At 41.5% G+C, this 24311-nt stretch overlaps 1 protein-coding gene across 6 annotated transcripts in view; it reads right to left on the bottom strand.

Annotated features, from left to right (window-relative positions):
• Positions 1 to 1040: 1040 nt before the first annotated feature.
• asxl2 (ASXL transcriptional regulator 2) overlaps positions 1041 to 24311 on the bottom strand; it is a 267455-nt gene continuing 244184 nt past the window's right edge. For all 6 annotated transcript variants that reach the window (XM_043675898.1, XM_043675944.1, XM_043675915.1 and 3 more), the window contains 3 exons: positions 12925 to 13030; positions 10416 to 11151; positions 1041 to 5902 (listed from right to left, as the gene is read on the bottom strand). In XM_043675898.1, coding sequence (XP_043531833.1) covers positions 3347 to 5902; positions 10416 to 11151; positions 12925 to 13030 — 3398 coding nt within the window. In that variant the 3' untranslated portion in view covers positions 1041 to 3346. The remainder of the gene's footprint in view (positions 5903 to 10415; positions 11152 to 12924; positions 13031 to 24311) is intronic.

Below are 24311 nucleotides of genomic sequence, written 5' to 3'. Positions count from 1 at the left end.
CTGTACCTGCTGCTGTCCTTGTCCTGGATGAGTATGTAGCATCTGTGTCATCCATGCCTCTGCTAGCAAATCCCAGCTGATCTCCTTTTCACCTGTATGGTTTGGTTCCTTTGGTCAGAGACTATCCACTCACAAATGGAAGGAAAGGTTTCCTATTTGTCCAGATCGTATTCTTCATGTCAGGAAGCCTGCATGAGTACCTATGACCAAGTGATTGTATGTGTGAATATGTTACTGTGAGTGTTTCTATTCATATATAGTTAATGTATTTTACAATAGCAGCATGCTGCAGTATAACTGGTGTGAATCTCACTGACCCAAGTTACATAAGGAGCACTGGGGCTGAAGGCCATTCAAAAACTATTAGAAATCATTTAGTGACTTTCTGAAAAACATTTAAAGTGTTCTGTGGTCAGTGACAAACAAATACAATCTATGCAACAGATTAATTTGTTTACTTTGGAAAGGCTAGTTTGGAAAATATTTATCAGTAGATTTCAGAATTAATATTTGTTAGACTTTATGTGTGACAAAAGAGACTAATTAGATTTCGAAATAGGACTTTAAAGATGTATAATTACAGTCTAAGAAATATTTGTACTTTAAAGAATATAATTTAATTTTAACATGTCCCACTTATATTTTGTTGTTCTCAGCTAAATGAATTTTATGTGATACCAAATGAAATTATGATGTAAGCAGGAAAATTAATATGTAGAATCCACTATTTACAACTGTACAAGATTTTGTCATTGAAAGCATTGTGTATGTGTAACAGCAGATAGTTATATTGTCCATCAAACATGACCTCCTTATGCGAATGACTTTTTGAAATTATCATCTTATCTACACTCCACCCAAGATGAACTTAACCCGTTAATATTTATAATAGATTAATCTGTGGAGAAGAATAAATATCAGTGATCCAGAATTCACCTCCAGTCCTGAAGGAAGATCTCACTGATAGCCCAGTGGCTGACCAATACAATTCATCAATATGGTGTTTCAAACCACATTCTCATGATTACAAACACAAAGGATATAACAGCTATCTTTATTTGCTGTTGTTCTGGTGATAAAATACATTTCATACAGGAGTTATATTTCAAATGTACACTCTCCATTATAAGAACAGCCTTTTAAAATTTTTTGAGATAAAAATATAATCTGTAACAAGAAAGACGATACCAGAAATAAAGATTCTATGTTCTTTACAAGTGGCATAATGTGGCAATATTTCCAATTGCCTCTAATGACAACATGGACCATTTACTGATGCAGTTTTAAGTATTGAGTATTTTCAATTTTACTGACCATGCAACTTTATTACAACTGTCATTGGGTTATTTTATTTAGATTATTACTATTGGGAGAAAAATATTAAATATTTTGCCACATTTGATTTGAACACGAAACATGACGTGCAACCAATATAAAGTAAAAGAAATGTTCTTTATCTTTTAAATTCTTTAAAAATCCTTTATTTATTTTTAAAAATAGTGATTTCTATATTGGTATTTGTGAAAAACAGTTTTATTTTAAAAACTATACATAGGCCTAATTTATTTTGACATTTTTCTACTATTTACTCAATAAATTCTCCAAAATTTGCATCAAAAGGCAGAATATTAATGTCTTCAAAGACAACTAGAAGCAGTGGGAAGATTTACAACCCTGTTAAAATCCAAACTGACATAAATTAAACAAAACTTGGTAAAGCTATTGTCATGTGTCAAACGACAATTATGGTATGCTGGACTTTGATGCTTTTAACAATATTAAAAGGGAGATTAGGAAAAAAAATCCTGCCATTATCAACAAATCAGGTTATTTTGTTGGCCCCTTCAAGAACGTCGACTGCAAAAGCTGTCTGTAACCTTTCAATCTTACTGTCGCATGTTCCGAAAATCATAGACACTGCCTAAAATCTACTGAAAGTCATAGGCAATTGTAACAATCAGTTACTAGGCTGCACTGTGCTCACCTCTTACAGTAAGAGGAACATTGCTGACTTCTGGTGTAAGCAATAGATTAGTGAACATCATTACATTAGAACTTTGAATTTAAGTAACAGTGTTTATTCCTGATTTGTGTGTCAGCATTATGCCCTCATCAAAAAACTGAGGTATCTTTAAGTACTAAGTGTTGATCTAAAAGCTTTTCTTTATCATTTCACAGACACTGAGCTGTTCTAGAATGCTATTCTACAGTTTTGATCAACAAATTTTCATTAAGGAAAGATTTTTCTCTGACAAAAGGAGACAGCTGGGACAATTCTTTTAATACATTTTTAAAATATATTCATGAAATATGAAACTGATAACATGGAAATTCCTCAGCCATTTATCCTATGACTATTCCTGGAAGTGGAACAGATTAAAATCCTATTATTGTTTCCTCATTGTTCCTTCTAGTGAGATATCAAAACAGTTCAGAAATACTGTCAGAAAACATACAATGCAATCAAGGTGGGTTTTTCATATGTTCATACTGTGACAATTTTAATGATATAAACCTTTTGCAAAGTTGCCCCTTCTTAGTTATACTCTATTAGTTTGTTTTCTGATCTTCAAATACAATCTGATGACTAATATTTTGTATTCAATTACTGCTTGATCCAGCAGATTGGTGGAGTTTTATTAAAATTCAATGCAGTTCTTTCTGCAGTAACTTAATGTCAGCACATGCTCTATAGGTCATCACAAAGTCTACAGACTTTTATCCTGACTGTATTTAGTTTGTTGATATTACAGCTGCATTACCTGTACTCTTAACATTTGCCAATCTCTCCGATTCAAACACAAGTGTAGTAATGAACAAGAAATGTCAGCTTTGGGATTTAAGAGTTTTGATTCTAACTAAACAGGTACTCACTGTGAAAAACTGCAAGTTCACTGCCCAGCCTGGATAACTTATACTCATCAATGTTGTTTTGAGGTGAAGAAATTAGCTCAGTAAATGCATTGTTCACTAGCTGTGCAAATTTCACATTTGCTTTTTCACGTCAATGTATTAAAGGCCCAGGGATGGTGAGGGAGAAAAGGCTAAAATACAAGGGGGTCCTGTTCATATGATCAGGTATTTAAATAATATATCAAGCAAGTTTTCATTTGTTACCCTGGTTGCTTCTGTTCAAAATTTTGTTTGAATAAAAATAGAATACAATCTAAGCATGATCTTTAGTGCAAACTCTGTCTCATTTATCACATACCAGCCAAAGAAGCCGAGAGAAAGGTGCCATTGTTAATAAATTTGAGATACGATTTTTCCTGATTGAATATTTCTCTTGTGCATGGCATATACCAATCCAGATAAATTTCTTTCTAATGAAAGAAACCAGGTTTATTTATCGTACCACCAGGCAAGAAACACATAATTTAGATGGTCCAATGCAGTCATCGTGACAAAATGCCCCGCATCCTTTACACATGATCATGGCTTTTAGCCTGCAATAACATTGAGAAGGTGAGTCCTCCATGCTGCCACCCTCAGGAAACGTTTGGGCAGATTGACTGCTTGTACTTATTGACTGACCAGCAGGAAGTGTTGTCACAGTAACGGAGAATGACACCATATTTCCAGAGTTATTTGAGACTTGGCTGTACACAGACATTCCTGTCACCGTGGAGCAATGGTTTACAGATGAAACAGAAGGAACATTGATACTGCTACTCTGAACAGGTTTAAATGCAAACTGGGAACTTGCCCGGTTTCCTGAAGGGGGAAGCTTCTGGTGGTGCTGGGGTGGCTGTTGAAATCCTACAGATACGCTGGATATCCTGTAAGGGTCTTGGTGGCTCTGCATTAACTTGCTAGCGCCAACATGGGCTAAATTTGACTGGAGTCCCTGATAGAATTCTTTAGTCACAGATATACCAGCCATTTGTGCAGGAGTCAGTACAGGAGTGTTCTCCTTTCCAGTGTGTTTATATTCATGTGTGGGTGCTTCCACTTTCAAATATCCACTGGACAAATGATCTACTCGTGGGCAGGCAATGTTGTCACCCATCTGGGTGGAGTCTTGATCTGCTTTAATTAATGCAGGCGGGGGGTGACAGGACACTGAACTGTTTATTGCTTCTGACGCTACCTGAATACTACCATCCATTTGTTTTGCCCTGTCCTCCTTAATATCGTCAGATGTCTCCACCAGGCCATTTATACCAACATGAGCGTCAGTACTCTGAACATGGGCTCTCTTCCAGCTCTCTGAACCTCTTCCATATGTCGCTGTGTTCAGAAGGTAGTGACCAGATACAGCTGGCTTAAGGGCAGACTTTGTCCCCATCAAACCAAACCTCGATCTTTGACCAACTAAAGCCCCTGTGGAAGGAAAAACTGAATGGTTGCCATCATGCTGTAAAGACACTGGAACTAAGGTTTGATTCTGCACATTACTCAGTCTAGCTGGCAGTGTCCTCTCTGAGATTCTGCTGCTGAGTGTTTCTGACTGAGTGCAGCCTGGATCAGTGGCTTTGCTCTGCTGTTTGTCACTGGTAGAACTCTGTTTTGCAGCCTGCTCAAACAGCTCCTGCTGTCTCTGCTGATCAATCGATCCAACAACTTGCTCTGGTACTGCCTGAGATTGTCTTCCTTTGATTAGGTCAGTAGGTACCTCACCAGAGTCCTGAATCACAGTGGTGGCACTTGCCATAGTCACTGATACTACCAGGGTGCCATCAGGTGATGGCTTTACTTTCTCATCAAGTGAAGTTTTCGGAAACTGATACACATGCTTCATCTCTGCTTTGGTTAGAGGCTTCGGCAGGAATTGCTCTAGCGGCACTTCCTTCCCCTGCAGTAACTGAGTAACCAATGGATTATTTGCAGGGATGGAGGAACTCATTTTTGGCATGGTTCCTGGTCCTGGTGCTTTAAGGCTAGGTACATCAGGTGAAGTGCAAAGTAAAGGTGTAGATATAGCAGGTGTAGTTACAGGACTTTCTACATATGTCATTGCCTTAGACACTGGCGAGGCTGCTTCTGTAGTGCCAGCTTTATCTCCAGCTGCCACAGAAGTAGAACTAGCTGCTGTGACCAAGACAGTGGCAGAAGCTGGAACCTGCTGGCCCCTCTGTGAAGGGGAGGGCAGCTGAGTCTCAGCAGGCAGCTTTCTGTCTACATCCAGCGCTCTAACATTAGAGTCTGTCAAAGGCTGAGTACTCACTTCACCGGCGAGATTGTGCACGGGAAAATTTCCTGAGCTTTGAGTTGCTGCCTTTGCATACGCAGAATCTCTGAAAACAAGTCCAGGTTTCAAAACCACTGTCAAGGCTGTACTGCGATTCTGGGTTGTAGTTTCTGTCTGCAATGGAGCGGGAGTGGCTTTTGTTGCCGTACTGTTTGTGGTCACTGGACAGGTCTGTGAGGATGACAGTGAAGTCACAGACGGTAGTATATGTGCATTCGATGATAATGTTAATGCTGGTGTTGTCATTGTGGTTGAAGATTTGCTGGGGTCTGCATTGCTAATTGCAGGTAAGGACTGCGCCATGGGGGCTTGCTGTAATTGTGTTCTCGGATCCATACGGGTTGGGACCGTACTTGAAGCCTCTGGACATGTTCTACATTGTTGTCCTGAATTATCAAACAAGGACCCTCCAACACCTCTCCTGCCTCCAGTTCTGTCCATATCCAATGTGTTCCCCTGTCCTGAGGTTCTAGTGACTGCAGTCCCTCCACCCCCTCCACTCCCTCCCCCTGGACCTGGACCTGGAACTGTTCCACCTGCAGCTGCTGCCCGCTGTGCCCGCTGTGCCTTGGCAAGTTGAGCTTTAGCTTTGATGTCCGCAAGAGTCCTGGCTCCAGTTCTCCCAGGACTAATGACGAGCTGTGGGAAAGTGGCCCTTGGAGAGACCTGACTAGATTGGGTGGGCACAGGTCTGATTCTTGAGACTGGAATCTAGAAGGAATTTAAAAGAAAGAGAATTAAAACAACGATCAAATGTATATTGAGCTTTATGCTAATTACAGACAAAAGAACTGTAGATGCTGGAATCTAAGATAGACAAGCAGGAAGCTGGGGGAACACAGCAAGCTACGCAGCTTCAGGAGGTGGTGAAGTCAATGTTTTAGGTGTAACCCTTCTTCAGGACTGGGGGTGGGTGTAACGGGAGCTGCAGATAAAGGCGGTGGGTGGGGGTCAAGTCTGAAAAAGGGTTACACCCGAAATGTCCACTTCTCTACCTCCTGATGCTGCCTGGCTTGCTGTGTTCTTCCAGCCTCCTGCCTGTCTACCCTGATGCTAATTACAGGCAGGAACAATGAGCAGAATTCCACAGTCTCCAGTGGGTATTTCAAGGGCTTTGTAAATCTCAGTGGGTGCCCTTCCTGATGCCTGTCTTCCTTGATTTACCAAGCAACAGGCAAGCCCCAAGACAGCCCACCCGCCCTTACGGCAATCGATGCTCTTAAGTGGCCACTTCCTGCCGTGCCGTATGTTCAAGGTCGGTGTGGCAGGGTGGCATCAGGCCTTGACTGGAAAAGTGACGGAGGCTGCCTTCTTCATAGGGGGGCTCCTTTCCAATGGGAGAACCCCACACAGCCTGGCCTCCTGTGACCACACACCGGCTAGTCAAACATAAAATTCTGCTGCCTGGATTTTAACTGGTGTTAAACTTGTACATGGTCTCTTCAACCAAAGTCCTTCACTGAAACTCCGAACCAAAGTGAAAGTACATAGTTCCTGATTGACCTCTCATAACATGCAAAGTAGGAAATTAGAGAGGCTCTGAGTTTATTTGTCTCTGTGAAACTAATTATAATGTGACATTGCAGTACCTTTCCATTCATGGCTTTATAATTAGAGATGCAGAGTAGAAAAGCAAGGTCAAGAAGCCAAATCTGAGGGAGTTTCACACAGTGAGTTGTTTAGATCCATAGCGTGCTGTGGCAGCAAGTTTAACAATAACTTCCAAGAGAAAACTGGATACATATTGGAAAAGAAGGCTTACTGTGCATTGGTGCAACAACAGGTATGTGGGGCAAATTGGATGAGATTTTCAGAAAACCCAGTACAGGTAACACAGACAGAATGATCTATTTCTAAGTTGCACCAAAGCCATCAGGGATATCAAAAGGCAATACCGGACCAAGTTAGAGGTCCAAACCCATCAAACAGACATCCACTGCTTGGTACAAGGTCTAAACAACATTCTCGGATATAAAATGAAGCAGAGCACCGTGGGCGGCACGGTGGCACAGTGGTTAGCACTGCTGCCTCACAGCGCCAGAGACCCGGGTTCAATTCCCGACTCAGGCGACTGACTGTGTGGAGTTTGCACATTCTCCCCGTGTCTGCGTGGGTTTCCTCTGGGTGCTCCGGTTTCCTCCCACAGTCCAAAGATGTGCAGGTCAGGTGAATTGGCCATGTTAAATTGCCCGTAGTGTTAGGTAAAAGGGATAAATGTAGGGGTATGGGTGGGTTGCATTTCGGCGGGTCGGTGTGGACTTGTTGGGCCGAAGGGCCTGTTTCCACACTGTAAGTAATCTAAAAAAAAACCCACATCCCTCTTTGATGCGTTCAATGCTCAGTTCGAGCAGAATGCCAGTGGCACAGTGATGCCTACCCAGAGAGCCCCGGGGCACCTCTTCCCTCGGTCACCGCTGCAGACATCAGATCGATCTTCCTGAGAGACAACCCAAGGAAAGCAACTGGCCCAGACAGCGTCCCTGGCCAAGCACTCAGATCCTGTGCTGACGAACTGCCAATAACTTCAACCTCTCCCTCCTACAAACCACCTGCTTCAAGAGGACCATGATTGTCCCAGTACCTGAGAAAGCACATGTAATGTGCCGTAGTGACTCGCACCCAGTGGCTCTGACCTCCATAATCATGAAGTGCTTCAAGAGGCTGGTCATGACCCACATCAGCTCCAGTCTCCCGGCCTGCCTCGATCCACTACAATTTGCCTACTGACATAACAGCTCCACAGTGGACTCCATGTTCTTGGCCTGCACTAATCCCTGGAACATCTGCACAACATGGACACCCACATCAGATTCCTGCTCATCAATTACAGCTCCGCCTTCAATACCATTCTCCCCTCCAGACTAATCTCAAAACTCCATGACCTGGGTCTCGGCTCTGCCCTCTGCAACTTGATCCTCAGCTTCCTGACCCACACTCCGCAATCAGTGAAGATAGACAACTGCACCTCCTCCACGATAAACCTCAACACTGGAGCTCCCCCCAAGGATGCATCCTCAGTCCCCTACTGTACTCCCTGTACACTCACCACGTGTTGCCAAATTCCAAATGAACACCGTCTACAAGTTTGCTGATGGTATCACCATGGCAGGGGGGATATCTAACACCGACAAGTCAGAATACAGAAAGGAGATAGAGGGCTTGGTGACATGGTACACTGAGAACAACCTCTCTCTCAAGGCCAGCAAAACTAAAGAACTGATCATTGACTTCAGGAAGAAAGAAGGAGAACACTCCCTGATCTATATCAATGAAGCTGAGGTTGACATGGTGGACAGCATCAAGTTTCTCAGAGTGACGATAACCGACAATCTGTCTTGGACATCCCACATAGATACAATGGTCAAGAAGGCTCAACAACACCTCTTCTTCCTCAGGAAATGTGGCATGTTGGTAAGGTCTCTCACCAACTTTTACAGATGCACCATACTGTCCAGGTGCATAACAGCCTGGTACGGCAACTGCTCTGCCAAGGACCATAGGAGACTATGGAGGGTTGTGTGCACAGCCCAGACCATCACTGAAGCCAACCTCCCATCCATGGACTCCATTTACACGGCTCACTGCTGCAGAAAGGCTGCCAACATCATCAAAGACCCCTCCCAACTCGGTAATGATCTCCTACAACCTCCTTCATCAGGCAGAAGACACAGAAACCTGGACACATGCACCAGCAGGTTCAGGAATAACTTTCTCCCTGCTGTTATTAGGCTGATAAATGGACTCTCTAGCCTCAAATAATACCGATCTAACACTGATCGTGTCTAGCGTATGCCCTGTGCTATGTAACCTGCATGCCTCTGTCTAACTCATTGTAATCCGTCCATCCCTGCTCACTGTGATCAGCCTGTACTGCTTGTAAACAAAGCTTTGCACTGTACTTCAGTCACATGACAATAAATCAATCATTCTATTTTTCCACACAAATTTTCTTTCCGGTATTAATATTTCCATATATTACAGTTTCACCATCTCCTTTTAATCATTATGTCCTAACATCAAAGTCAGACTCATCAAGAAATATATTTTTTCCAAATGAAACCACAGTTTAAGTGACATTACGCAGACCAAGAGTCTCTCTCTCTCTCTCTCTAACAGTGGCCTGGACTGAATGCAGTCCTGATGTAGTGGGAAACAAGGAAACATGCTGGTATCACCACTTTATCATGGGAGGGCCACTGCACCAGGCCTGGCAATGGACAATCCTCTCCCATTAAGTGGAGGGCCAGTGTGGGCATTCCAGCTGCTGATGTAGGGTGGGGAGGTGGTATCAGATTAGGTTAAATTGTCTACAGAGTGGAAACAGGCCCTTCGGCCCAACAAGTCCACACCAACCCTCCAAAGAGTAACCCACCTAGCCCCATTCCCCTACCCTATATTTACCCCTGATTAACACACCTAACACTACGGGCAATTTAGCATGGCCAATTCACCTAACCTGCACATCTTTGGACTATGGGAGGAAACTGGAGCACCCGGCGGAAACCCATGCAGACACGGGGAGAACGTGCAAACTCCACACAGTCAGTCGCCTGAGGTGGGAATTGAACTGGGCTTCCTGGTGCTGTGAGGCAGCAGTGCTAACCACTGAGCCACCGTGCTGCCAATTGCATTATTGACAGCTATTATCCCTGAGAGGAAAATGAGGACTGCAGATGCTGGAGACCAGAGTTGAAAAATGTGGTGCTGGAAAAACACAGCAGGCCAAGCAGCATCCGAGGAGCAGGGGAATCAAAGTTTTGGACGGGCATGATTCCTGAATAAGGGGTTATGCCCGAAACGTCGATTCTCCTGCTCCTCAGATGCTGCCTGGCCTGCTGTGTTTTTCCAGCACCACATTTTTCAGCTATTATCCCTGAACCCACTCCAATTTACTGGCAGCTCAGGGGTTAAATGAACAACTCCCCTGCAGATGAGCAAGGTAGGAATGTCAGTCTATTCCTGTCAGGCAGTCTGTGTCTGAAGCAGGGACCTGATACCTGAAGGAGCTGGCAGCTCTGAATGGATCTGAGCAGATGTCAGTCACCAAGGACCCTAATTGTGCTGAAGGACTGATGATGGCCACATTAAGCCTGTGCACAGAATAGTTCCTCATTGGTTCTTTGACAGATGGCTGATAGTACCCATCGACCCAACAGAATCCCAGCCATTGTCGGTCACACCTAGAATGAAACCTGGATTAGGTAAGCAGCAAGATATCAAGTACCTTAAGAGGTGGGACTTTGAGTTCACGTGGCTCATCTTTGTCTTTGGGAAAGTCCTTAGGTGGGGTCCGAAATAACTGGTGGTCCACAATGCGGGGCCTTTTCTCAGGATTGAGCAGAGACTCTTCTTCACTGGTAGACTTCCTTTTAAGACCCTCTGCAATAGCTTCCATTTCTTCAGTAGATTTGAGAACTTGCTCTTTCTTGGAAGATTCAGGGATCTTGCTTTCCAGTGAATCAACAGCCTCAGGCTTTTTATTTTCAGATGTTTCTGAACTCTGCAACTTGGACTGGTTTTGGTCTAATTTCACCGTGGATACCAAGGCTTTACCCTCTTGGGAAACAACAGAGCTGACTTTTGGAGTTTGATTATCTTGCTGCAGCATTGAAGGAGTCAGGTCAGGATCTGCCTTCTTCTCAGACAGAGTACTAATCTCCAGAGGTTTATCATCTTCATGGGTTTTAATAGTTGGAGATGATTTGCTGCCAGACTGTTTGGAAGAGATTGGAGATGTCTCTATTGCTTCACCCTTGTCTTCCACTATGAGCATGCCTTCTTCTTTGGTTAGTGCTTTGATGTCAGCTTCTCCTTTTAGTTCAGCTGGTGTCTCTGCCTTGACTGAATTTTCGTCTGTGGCTGATTGGAGAGGGGGATGTTTGGTTGGAAGATGTTGATGATCCTCAACATTATTCGACATTGAAGTCAGCTTTTCGGAGTCTTCCAGACTTATGCCAGAACTGCAAAATGTTCAAGTTATTTACAAAATAGTGTCAGAAACATTTAAAAATTTTAAAGGACCTTTTAAACTTGTGTTCAATAATTTCATGCCTGTGCATAAAACAACTAAACTTCAATTTTTTAAAAAATAAAAATTGATCATAAACACCTCTAGATTAGACTTGTCTCAATTTAATGCCAGTAGTAATCTTGTCAGTAAAGTGGACAACTGTGGAACAATAATTAGTATCAAATAACTAATTTGATATTTTTGCATACATTGTCAATCAAATGTATTTTTCAAAGGATGTAGTCCCTACATGCCCACAGCCGCAGAAGTGTTAGCATACTGATCAATTATCTTTCCTCATTGATTCAAAAAATCTATTTTTTCTTTCATACTCTCCATGGAGATTAGATCCCTATAAATTTTGCTGGCTGCAGGACATATTTATAGCTGGCAAGAGAGAAAACGGCAGCTACAACTGTTCTACATAATGCAAAAGAAAAGTTTAGTTAATTACTCATGACTATATTAAATACAGCTTTTATTTTGCCTTTCTACTTACAAAATGTCTCTTCTTTATTAAACAAGATACTTTAGCCAAAACTCTGGCTTATACTGCTACCTCAAACAGGTATCTGCTGTACAACAGCACTATCAATAGAGTCATACAGACATACAGCATGGAAACAGACCCTTCAGTCCAACTAGTCCACGCTGACCAAGTTTCCCAAAATAAACTAGTCTGACCTGCCTGTGTTTGGCCTATATCCCTCTAAACCTTTTTTATTCATGTACCTTATCCAAATGTATTTTAAATGTCATAACTGTACCTCCATCTACCCCTTCCTCTGGAAGTTCATTCCACATCTGAATGACCCTATGTGAAAAGTTGTCCCTCAGGTCCCTTTTAAATCTTTCCCCTCTCACCTTAAAAATAGGTCCCTTAGTTTTCAACTCATCCATCTAGAGAAAAGACCCATGCTGTTCACCTTACCTATGCCCCTCTTGATTTTAGAAACCTTATTGAAGGTAACCCCTCAACTTTCTACACTCCAGTGAAAACATTCCCAGCATATTCAGCCTCTCCTACCTTATAACTCAAATCCTTCTGTTCCTGTAAAATCCTGGCGAATCCTTTCTGAACCCTCTCCAAATTAATAATATCCTTCCTATTAGCAGGGCAACCAGAACTGTACACAGTATTGCAAATGTGGCCTCACCAATGTCCTGTACAACTTCAACATGACATCCCAATTCCTATACTCAATAGACAGATTAATACTAAACACCTTCTTAACCACCCTATCCACCTGTGATGCTACTTTCAAAGAACTATGTACCTCATGCCCTAGGTCTCTCTCTGTTAACAACAATACCCAGGCTTTACGATTAACTCTAATATGCCTTGCCCTTGTTTGTTTTACCAATATGCAAAACATTTATCCAAATTAAACACCATCAGCCTCTCCTCAGCCCACTGACCCAATTAATCAAGACCCCTTTGTAATCTTAGATAACATTTTCATTGTTGAATATCCCACCAATGAATGACTGAACAGGAATCTTTTGCTCTAAATTAAATACTACAAGGACCAGGACCAGGAGTAGGCCATCTGGCCCCTTAACCCCATTCTGCCATTCAATAGAATCATGACTGATCCTTTTGTGACCTCAGCTCCACTTACCTGCCCTGTCAACATAACCCTTCATTCAAATATCACCCCAAAAAAATGAGATAGTAGAATAAGAAGCAAAACAGTGATTGAAATATGATGAGATTGCTTACTTTTGGCCATAGTAATTCTCGAAAAAGCTTTCCTTCCAATGTTCCACCTTCTTTTCTTTTTCTATCTCTTGTCGTATTCTCAGCTGCATTTCTGGAGTGAACTCTCCTGTTGATAAACATGTAGGAAGTTACAGCTGATGAATTATGCTGTAAGTGAGATGGTATGAATATTAATAAAACACAGCCTCAGATGGCCTAATTCCCTTGGCTGTACCAATTTCTAATCTATCCTATCAAATAGATGCTTTCAAAATAGATATACATTTTGGACAAAATTTTCTTCAAATAACAAACTTTGAACTTAGAACAGCCAAAACTGATTCAATCGACGATAATGATTGCTGGCTGACTAGAATCTAAAATTGGATTTCCAAAGAATACAGGTGTTTATATTCTCATTTGGGAGTTCAAAGCTGAGGGGAAATATTAATATCAGAAATCAGTGCAGTTCCAGCACATGTCGAGTGAAGCAAAACATTCTATGTCACTGAAAGATGATTTCAGCAAGTGTTTGGCTGCTGAACAAGGACCATAATTTATGGTTAGAAAATAAAACACCATAAAATCAAGATATTTCTTCAGCTGATATGACCCCAGCTGATAATACTGCCTCAGATCCCAGACTGAAAGCTGGGTTGATAGATCATACTTCTTTTGTGTTAAAAGTGATGGTCACTCACAAACAATGATACACTCAGATTTTCGTTAACAATAAAACAGAAGTTTATTACACAAGCAAGGTAATTAAAAAACAATGCTATCTAAGTGTAGAACACAATTTGAAAGATCTTAAAACACACCATAAATCAAATTCTCATCTGTTCTCCAACACCATCCCCTTACTGTGATTCAAATCCAAATGCACTAGGGGTTTCATAAATTCATTATTTATGTGCTGCCAATAGCAAAATAACCATTTGGGTTACATGCTTATTATAAAAAGTAAACTGCTTCTTTAATGTCACAGAATCTTTACAAATGCAGAAAGAGGTCATTTAACCCGTTGTGCCTGTATTGGTTCAATCGCCAAGCACTAATCTCCTGCCTAATCCCATATCCTTGCACACCATTTCCAAATAAATAATTATCCAATACCATCTGAATAGCTCACTGAGCCTGCTTCCACCACATTCGCAGGCAGAGCATTCCGTACCTCAATAACCCACTGTGCGATCAAAGTTTCTCTCATATCACTCTCCCCTCATTTGAATACCACTTTAAATCTACACCATCTCATTCTTTCTTCTTTTTACAATTGGGAACAGCTTCCATCTAGTGAACTATCTACTCTGGCCAGCTACTCATGACTTTGAGACTTTCTAGTAAATCTGTTATGAAGTTGAAGGCATGTACTATACCTTTAAGAGAGAGACAATGCTGCTCTGCACGGAGAGATTAGAAGCATCTCTGTGAGATGACTAGATGGCAGCCCCAGACTTTACTGGAAAATTGAACATATGTAACATTTGGATCTGAAATGGATACCTGGGGTTTGGTTGTTGCTCTGACAACAAGTCAAATTTAACCATTCAATTTAAATTATGCCAATCCAATCGATTTTGAATTTATTGTTTTGACATCTGGAAATCGATCAAATTATAAGAATTTAATGTGTCATGAAGGTATAAAAACATGCCAGCATTTTGAAATTGGTCAAGGAGTAACTGCCGAGGAGAAAATGAGGAGTGCAGATGCTGGGGATCAGAGTCGAGAGAGTGGTGCTGGAAAAGCACAGCCAGTCTGACAGCCTCTGAGGAGCAGGAGAATCGACGTTTCAGGCAAATTGGTGAAATTCACATTGATCCCGTATGGTTGGAGGGTCTTGAGGTGGAAATTGAGGTGTTCCTCCTCCGGGCGTTGGGTGGTAAGGTTTGGCGATGGAGGAAGGTGTCCGAGATGGTCTAGGTGAACTTGAGATCGGGGTAGAAGGTGTTCATGAAGTTGATGAACTGTTCAACCTCCTCGTGGGAGCACAGAGTGGCGCTGATACAGTCATTGATATAGCGGAGGAAAAGGTAGGGTATGGTAGCTGTGGAAGATGGACTGTTCCACGTCCCCGACAAAGAGACAGGCATTGCTGGGGCACATGCGGGTACCCATGGTTACCCCTTTTGGCTGGAGGAAGAAGGAGGATTCGAAGGAGAAATTGTTGAGGGTGAAGACCAGTTCAGCCAATCAAATTAGAGTGTCAGTGGAAGTGTACTGGTTGGGTCGGAAGAAATGGAGGGCTTGGAGGCCTTTATCGTGGCGGATGGATGTGTACAGGGACTGGATGTACATGGTGAAGATGAGGTATTGGGGGTCGGGGAAATGATAGTCATGGAGGAGGCGGAGAGCGTGGGTGGTGTCCCGAATGTATGTAGTCCATGATGTCCTCCAGCACATCTCCTCCACCCCTCTACCATTTATCTCTCAGCCTCCTTGAGCCATCTCCTCATTCCTGATGAAGAACTTATGCTCGAAATGTTGACTCTCCTGCTCCTCGGATGCTGCTTTTCTAGCACCACACTCTTCAACAGAGAGTAGCTGCCATAGAGAGAGAAACTGTTGGAGATCTAACTGCCAATCTAACATCTTGCTTTCAAAGAAATTAGAAAACACTCATTATCAAAGGTACCTTGTCATTTTTTTTTGAGATTAGATTCCCTACAGTGTGGAAACATGCCCTCCAGCCCAACAAGTCCACACTGATCCTCTGAAGAGTAACCCACCCAAATCCATTCCCATACCCTGTATTTACCTCTGACTAATGCACCTAACACTCTGGGCAATTTAGCATGGCCAATTCATGTAACCTGTACATCTTTGGACTGTGGGAGGAAACCGGAGCACCCGGAGGAAACCCACGCAGAGAACATGCAAACTCCACACAGACAGGCGCCCGTGGCTGGAATCGAACCCAGGTCTCTGGTGCTGTGCAGCAGCAGTGCTAACCACTTAGCCACTGTGCCACCCAAACATACTTGCAGCAAAAAGCAAGACAATGACCCAGGGAGATCATCAGCCAGAAGAGTGAAGACACAGAAGAAGACAGAGACTATGTGGTTTTGAGATTAACAATGTAATTTTAATAAATGTCTTATTGGAACAGTGTATTGTTATTGAGTTGGAGTCAGACAGTAAGCAGTTAAGAGAAAGGTGGGCTTAGATTTGTGAATTGTATTTTTTGTTTAATGTTCACTTTTAGAGTTAAAAAATAAACTGATGTTATTTTCTTAAACTAGTGGAATTTGGGAGTTCTCTATCACTCACATTTTCAAAGATTATGAGGTGAAGTGAACTTTTCAGGGTGTTTGGTTTGATTCACAGAGGGGTTCCCCGCTGCGTCGTAACAAATCTTCTCAGTCTTCCTCTCTCTAAAGAGAACAGTCTCAATTTCTTCAATCTATCCTCATCACTGAAGTTTCTCATTTCTGGAAACATTCTGGAAAATTGCTTCTGCACCCTTTACAATGCAGTCACACCTTACTAATGATGTGATGTCAACAATGGTACACAATTGTCCAGCTGAGGTCAAATAATTGTCTTGTACAAGTTCAACATCATCCCACAACCCCTAGCCCTTTAGTCTATACCCTATTAATAACGCTGAGAGCACTGTATGCATTATTAACTCTCTCTCCATCTGTCCTGCCACCTTCACTGTCTGTGCAATGATCTGTTTCTCTGCCCCTCTATTTTATATTGTTTTTCAATGTTCTTCGAAGTTCATCCCTTTACACATTTGACACTATCTTCCTCACAGTTTACAATTCTTTCAAGTTTGTTGTCATTTACAAACTTTGAAATTGTCCCTGGACACCAAGATCCAGAGCATGAATGTATGTAGAGAAAAACAAGGGTCCCACTACTGACCCTGGGAAACTCCACCATAAACCTTCCTCCAGCCAGAAAAAAATATCATTGACCGCTACTCTTTTTTATTACTCAGCTAATTCTGTATGCAGGTTTTTGCATATCTTAAACTTTTGTATGCAGTCTTTGTTCTGTGAGGGATTAATTGCATGCACAATCATGAAACATACTTTAAAGGAAAAACAATTTGAAATAAACTGTGTTTGCTGAGTGGTTACATTTTAAAGGGGACATTGATCCTGGTTCACCTCAGTATAAGGCCATTAGAGGGAAGCAAACTGAGACGGAATGATCGGGTGTCTGCGAGATTAGTTCAGGATGTGGTGAATTCTTAGGATTCAGGTCAAACAAAGCCAAGGAGACAATCGATTGCCCTCAACTGGTGGTGAACCATGTGGAACATTATTGGCAGAAGCTATAATGGACAAAGAACAGAGGAATTTCACCTGCACAGCAAAACCCAGTAGTGCCAAGTTGAGTTAACACACAGAAAGAACCTTCTTGACCTCATTTGCCACAACCAATCTGTTGCAGACATGTGCCCATGATAATATTCACAAAAGTAATGTGATGCTAAAACTTTATTCTTCACCATGAAGGTATCGATTACTTTGCAGTGATGCACTATCTCAATATTAAGTGGAGTATATTTACCTCTATATAAAGACATACTGAGCAGCCCAAAACATTGTGGGGCATCAACAGCAACAGAATAGCATACCAGCATTATTTGTGTCCCTAGCAGACTCTGTGATCACCATCAAACCATGGCCAACCTGGTTCAATAGAGATGCAAACATTTAGGGTGTGAGGGGAAAGATTTAAAAAGGACCTGAAGGGTATCTTTTTCACACAGAGGGTGGTACATGTCTGGAATGAGCTGCCAGAAGAAGTGGTGGAGGCTGGTACAATTACAGCATTTAAAAGACATCTGAATGGGTACATGAATAGGAAGGGTTTGGAGGGATATGGGCCAAGTGCTGGCAAATGGAACTACGTCAGATTGGTCTGTGTGGACAATTTGGACTGAAGGCTTTGTTTCCGTGCTGTATAACTGTATGACTCTATAATTTACCACTCTATTTCAAATCATTAGGTTTGGCTTTACAGTTCAAAGAGCAGAATTGGGTAAAGGCAGTTAAAACTTCTTACATGAATACTCGTGAAACAGAAAGCTTAGCTCTTCAAAGTTGATTAATAATCTGGCGGTTTCTAACCAAGCATTCCTGGTCTAGAACTTTCGCAAGCTAAACATTTACACAAAAGTAACAGAGCTTTCCCTGAATTGTCTTATACATCTTTCTTGGAGAAATATCATATTTGGTTCTGACCACAGTTAGATTTCCTCCAAAACTGGCTTGAAGGTTTCAAACTTTCAAACTCTGGACTTTTTCAAGTTAAAATCAACCCCGATTAGTCTAAAAGCAAACTGATGCCTTTCATTGTTTACTTTTCCTGTTGTAAATACCTTAGCAATCATTCATTAACATGCTGGGGAACTCACAGATACCTGCCCTCCTGATACATACTGGATTAGGTCACTGTTTCTGGAAGGACTCGCTGACTGGGTGTTTTTTTTCAACTGTTCATAAAAGTAACCATCAATATGCCACTAGTTAGAAATCCAAACTCTACAAGTGATATTAATACAAATATAAATCACACTTTTCATAACACATCGATTATGAAAAATGGATTCTCTTTACTCTTCCCAATTGTCTCTATGCATTTTGAGTTGATTATAGTAAGCATGGAGATGAATAATTCACCATTCAAACAACTTTGCAGAATTGTTTTATTCGTAAAGTACAGCTTATATTCACTTACTTCAGACAAAGCAGTGCCTGTATCATTTTAAGCTACAACCACTCATTTAAATTCACAGCAGTCCAGAGCTGAAACATGAGGCCTGGAAAGTAGGCTGTGACATATCAACAGACAAAGGCTTTACAGATTTGTTTGAAATTCATCTCCACTACTTTACTTTAAATGCAAACGCATTAATTTTGTATGAATACACGGTGCTCCTAAAACTGCTGAGGTAGGAATTTAAGAAGAGGGTGTCAAATGTTGGAATACAAAAACCTTATATTGTAATTCCAGGAACAGATTTTGGAGACTTTGACTGATGTGCATCACTGACCTAGCAACAGGTGACTCAGTGCAACATTATCTTCTAACTGTCTAATGTTATCACAATATGCAAGGAAAAAACCCTACTCCAAATCCCTACTACAATAATTCCTCATCCTAATGGGAGATTAGATTAACTTGAGTCTCTAGATGCTCTATTTGAATTGTGTAACACAATTACTGGATTCATTAGGAGTGGTATAGAAATTATTTGGTCTTTTGAAGGAAACCAGTGAAAATGGGAAAACATTTCCTCATTCAAACAATTGGAGAAAGCTCAAACCCGCTTCCTGGAAAGCCTGAGGATGATGGGTTAATTACAATTTTTCAGTAAAACCTTTATAAAATGAAGTTATCAAAGGGTATTGAACAAAGGCAGATGAATGGACTGAGTGATAGAGCTAGAGTGTCACGATGGCTCAGTGGTTAGCACTACAGTCTCACAGCGCCTGGGACCCGGATTCGATTTCCGCCTTAGGTGACTGTCTGTGTGGAGTTTACAAATTCTCCCCATGTCTGCGTAGGTTTTCTCCCACAATCGGAAAGTGTTAGGTGCATTAGTCAGAGGTAAATGTAGGGGAGTGGGTCTGGGTGGGTTACTCTTCAGAGGAATGTGATCTAAGTGAATGGCTGAGAAATTGAATGGTCAACTCCTGTTCCTGTAATGAACATGATTACACTGAAACCTATGGTTCCTCTGTATATGGAACTTTAGGAGTGTTTCCTTTAACATTATGCAGATAGATAAACAAATATAAGAAGTCAATTCCGTCACGCCTGGCCTGATATGGCCTTAACTTTAATTTCCTGTCCTCTGCGTGATAAATCTTGACTCACATGTTAACCAGAACCTATCCATCTCAGCCTTTAGTATATTTCAATGACCACATCCTTGCTGCTCACTGCAAAGAGAGTTTAGACTAGATTAGATTCCCCACAGTATGGAAACAGGCCTTCCAGCCCAACCAGTTCACACTGACCCTCCAAAGAGTAAGCCACCCAGACCCATTTCTCTCTGACTAATTCACCTAGTACTACGGGCAATTCAGCATGGCCAATTCACCTGACCTGCACATCTGGACTATGGGAGGAAACTGGAGCACCTGGAGGAAACCCACGCAGACACAGGGAGAATGTGCAAACTCCACACAGATAGTTGCCTGAGGCTGGAATTGAACCTGGGACCTTGGTGCTGTGAGGCTGCAGTGCTAACCACTGAGACACTGTGCCATCCCAATTCCAAAAACTAATGATGCTCCAAATTATTTTCCCAATGTAGTCATCACGAATCAATGCTGCCTTCACCAGTGAAATTATAACACTTTCAGGGAATGTCTGAATTGCAAAGCATGTAAAATTAATTAACATTTTGCAAAATAATAATTGGAATACCTCAATTACTAATGGCCTAACATTTCAAAATGTTGAGCTAGTAATGGAGATAATTACTGTGGTTGTAAAGAGCAAGTAAATGGAACTGGTGTAAGGCTGGATTTTCCCCTTACTAAAGAGTGCAGTGACAATACTTTGGTGGGAACATCACCCCAATACCTGAATGCTTTGGGTGATGAAACCTTGTGTTTTGGGAAAAAAAATCTGCATTTCCTTTTTGTTAAATATCTATTTCATTCCAAAGTGAAATTGTGGAGATTTCTGAAAAGGGTATATTTGGACTTTACCATCTTAGTTCCGAGATAAAAGTAAAATACTGCTGATGCTGGAAATCAGAAACAAACACATAGTGCTGGAGAAACTCAGTAGGTCTAGCAGCATCTATGGGAGAAACAGCGTTAATATTTTGAATCTAATGTGACTCTTCTTCAGACCAGATGCTGCCAGAAATGCAAATGTTACCTGAAGTTGCGAGAGATGCAAGTTAAAAATCAAAGATAATAAATCAAGTCCCGTTCTGATGGTATCCCACTGCAGCATGACATTGTCAGTTACATCAGAGTACCTCTGCATGTGCTGTTGGTATTAGTGAACACTTTGTCTGTGCCCCACGACCACTGCATTATCTTGGCAACCAGCCAATGTGATTCTTCACATTCCAATGACAAATTTGACAGGGGTTTTACCAAATAGCTGGTGAATGCACCCATTCATTGCACGGTTTTTATATCTGTTGGTCACTGCAGCTCTTACCTTTTCAGGATTTGGGTGAAGATCTTTTGCTGTCAGTACCTGACCTGTACTTGACTTCTGACATCTTTAATATTTGTTTTCAGTTTCATATTCACATGAAGAGCTGTGCGGAGCCGTTGCCCTTGATTGTGATCATGATGGGCAATGGCTTCTTCTGCTGTATCTCTAAATAAACTAACAAATTATCAACTATAGCTTCTACACTGGAAAGATTACTAACTACCAAATATTGTCAGCATTTTATACTCCTTCAAAGTGACGGAAATACCAAGTGTCACAAGCAACCATCTCTATCTCCCAAAGGGCAATCAGAACACAGTTAAAAGTCACACAACATCTAGTTATAGTCCAACAGGTTTATCTGGAAGAACTATCTTTCGGAGCACTGCTCTTTCATCAGGTAGCTACTGCAGCAGGCTCATAGGACACAGAATTTATAGCTGAAGATAAAAGTGTCATACAACTGATGTGGTATCTTGAACAAACCTAGATGCTTGTTAAGTCTTTCATCTTTAAAATTGGGATGCAGATTTCAATTCATTAATATGCAAGTCCCAGAACTTCTTTCAAGTCACATTCCCGAGATAACTTAAGGTATCTTCAATCTAGCAATCTAGGTTTGTTCAATACATTGCTTGATTGTATGACACTATGGTCTTTTGCTATGAATTCTGTGTTTTATGGTCCTAACTACCTGCCAAAGGAGCAGCGCTGAAAGCTTGTACTTCCAAATAAACCTGTTGCACTATAACCTGGGGTTATGTGATTTGCACAGAACCCTAAAAGTTACAAATCACTCAATTTAGAGTAAGAGCAGTCCAGCTTCCACCGTCTGTGATGACCTTTATTGCTGATCTCAAAGAACCTCAGATTACAACAGGATGGTTACCAGATGGGCCAATGGGCTAAGAAGTGGCAGATGGAGTTTAATTCAGATAAATGCAAGGTGTTGCATTTTGGGAAAGCAAATTTTAACAGGACTTATACACTTAATGGTAAGGTCCTGGGGAGTGTTGCTGAACAAAGAGACCTTGGAGTGCAGTTTCATAGCTTCTCGAAAGTGGAGTTGCAGGTAGATAGGATAGTGAAGAAGGCATTTGGTATGCTCTCCTTTTATTAGTCAGAGTATTGAGTACAGGAGTTGGGAGATCATGTTGCAACTGTACAGGACATTGGTTAGGGCACTTTTGGAATATTGTGTGCAATTTTGGTCTCCTTCCTATCGGAAAGATGTTGTGAAACTTGAAAGGGTTCAGAAAAGATTTACAAGGATGGTGCCGGGGTTGGAGGATTTGAGCTACAGGGAGAGGTTAAATAGGCTGGGGCTGTTTTCCCTGGAGCGTCAGAGGCTGAGGGGTGACCTTATAGAGGTTTACAAAATTGTGAGGGGCATAGATAGGATAAATAGACAAAGTCTTTTCCCCGGGGTGGAGGAGTCCAGAACTAGAGGGCATAGGTTTAGGGTCAGAGGGGAAAGATATAAAAGAGACCTAAGGGGCAACTTTTTCACGCAGAGAGTGGTATGTGTATGGAATGAGCTGCCAGAGGAAGTGGTGGAGGCTGGTACAATTGAAACATTTAAAAGGAAGAGTTTGGAGGGATATGGGCCGGGTGCAGGCAGGTGGAATTAGATTGGGTTGGGATATCTGGTCAGCATGGATGGGTTGGACCGAAGGGTCTGTTTCCATGCTGTACATCTCTATGACTCTATAAATCCGCCCACAAAGATAGAGTGATCTCCATGATGGATTTCCCTTTCCTAGTAGCTTTAATCTGGTGCCATTTTAAGGGAATCTTCAGACGTCCAGCATTAATGAAGCTATTTTGCAGGTTCAGCAGTTAATCATATTAAATAATTCTCACTGGCAGTAATGCAGGAAGTAAAACATTTTTTAAAATTCAAGTTTTATAGATTTTAAAGAGAGCACAATAAAGACTAAGACATATACACAGGAAGAAGGCACTCTTTAAAAATATGTTCAAGTTAAAAATCTATGAAATCCTCCTCTTGATATACAAATGAAACAGTCCAAAAACATAAAGCATCAGACAGTTGTTCAGCAGTAGGACTTAGATACAACGTGGTACATTGTCAAAGTCCAATTGCCTTTAATTCAACAACATGCATCCTAAAAAGGGAAGTTCATATCAGTTGAAACGGCAGTTCACATTGGTTACGTCATCTGCTCGGACCTCCGTAACACATCCAATGGAACAGCATGGAAAATATAGACAGTGACCTTTGAATTTCTGTGTGCACATTTCTATAGTTGCTGTTAGTTTCACAGTTGTAATGTTGGCAATCATTGACAGTTTGGCCATTATTACAACTGTAAAATCTGGTGCTGTAGTTGCTAGCATTAACGCATTTATTACATTGCTGACAATTCTTTGGCAGCCTGGTCCCTAATGTCATCACTTTGAAATAAACGTGTCTAAATCCTTCCCTGGCATCACCTACCCAATGCACCTCCAATCCTGCCAACTGTCGTAAACACTTTTAATCCATGACACCAACCACAAACACAACCCACTGTTATTACCAAACTGTCTTCCTTCACCTCTGCTCTCATATCCTGAATGAAGGCAGAATCTTCACTCCCATCTCTTTCTCTCCGGCGTGGCATGGGGTCAGATTAATGATGACCACTACCCTGCAGACAAAAATAACTGCAATTGGAAAAAATCCCATGCCAGCCCTCTTAACTGGTGCCTTGAATCAACAGGCAGCTTTATTCATTCCATCACTAAAAGCCTGCGTGCCTCAAGTACAAGCCAGCTCATTTCAAGTGATGATTTGCTGGAAATTGTCGATGTTGTATTGGATGTTAAGTGTTCCTTGAAACTTCAGATAGTTCTGGACGTTTTGAGATGTGTTGTCTGCTCTTGCCACAAGTAAAAACACTGCATCAGCTTAGACATCTGTTAAACCTTGTCTAATTCCTACCATCTGTTACAATGCCTTCATATGAGTTTGATTGTTCTACCATTGTCCCTCTTTTCAGATGAAACCCCGAGAGATCTATAGGAAGGATATTATTGAAAAGAATTCAGAATAGATTCACCAGGGAATGGAGGGTTTGAGTTATAATGATAGGTTGGAGAGGCTGGAACCTTTTCCATTGGAATGCAGGAGGTTGAGGGGTGACTTCATAGAAATTTATAAAAGGGGCATAGATAAGATGAATGGTCTTTTCCCTCGAGTGAGAGAGTTCAAAATGAGGGGCAATATTTTAAAGTAAAGGGAAAAAGAT

The sequence above is a fragment of the Chiloscyllium plagiosum genome, chromosome 3, assembly GCF_004010195.1.
Source record: "Chiloscyllium plagiosum isolate BGI_BamShark_2017 chromosome 3, ASM401019v2, whole genome shotgun sequence".
NCBI classification, from domain to species: domain Eukaryota; kingdom Metazoa; phylum Chordata; class Chondrichthyes; order Orectolobiformes; family Hemiscylliidae; genus Chiloscyllium; species Chiloscyllium plagiosum.
This window is presented reverse-complemented; position numbering and strand designations above follow the sequence as displayed.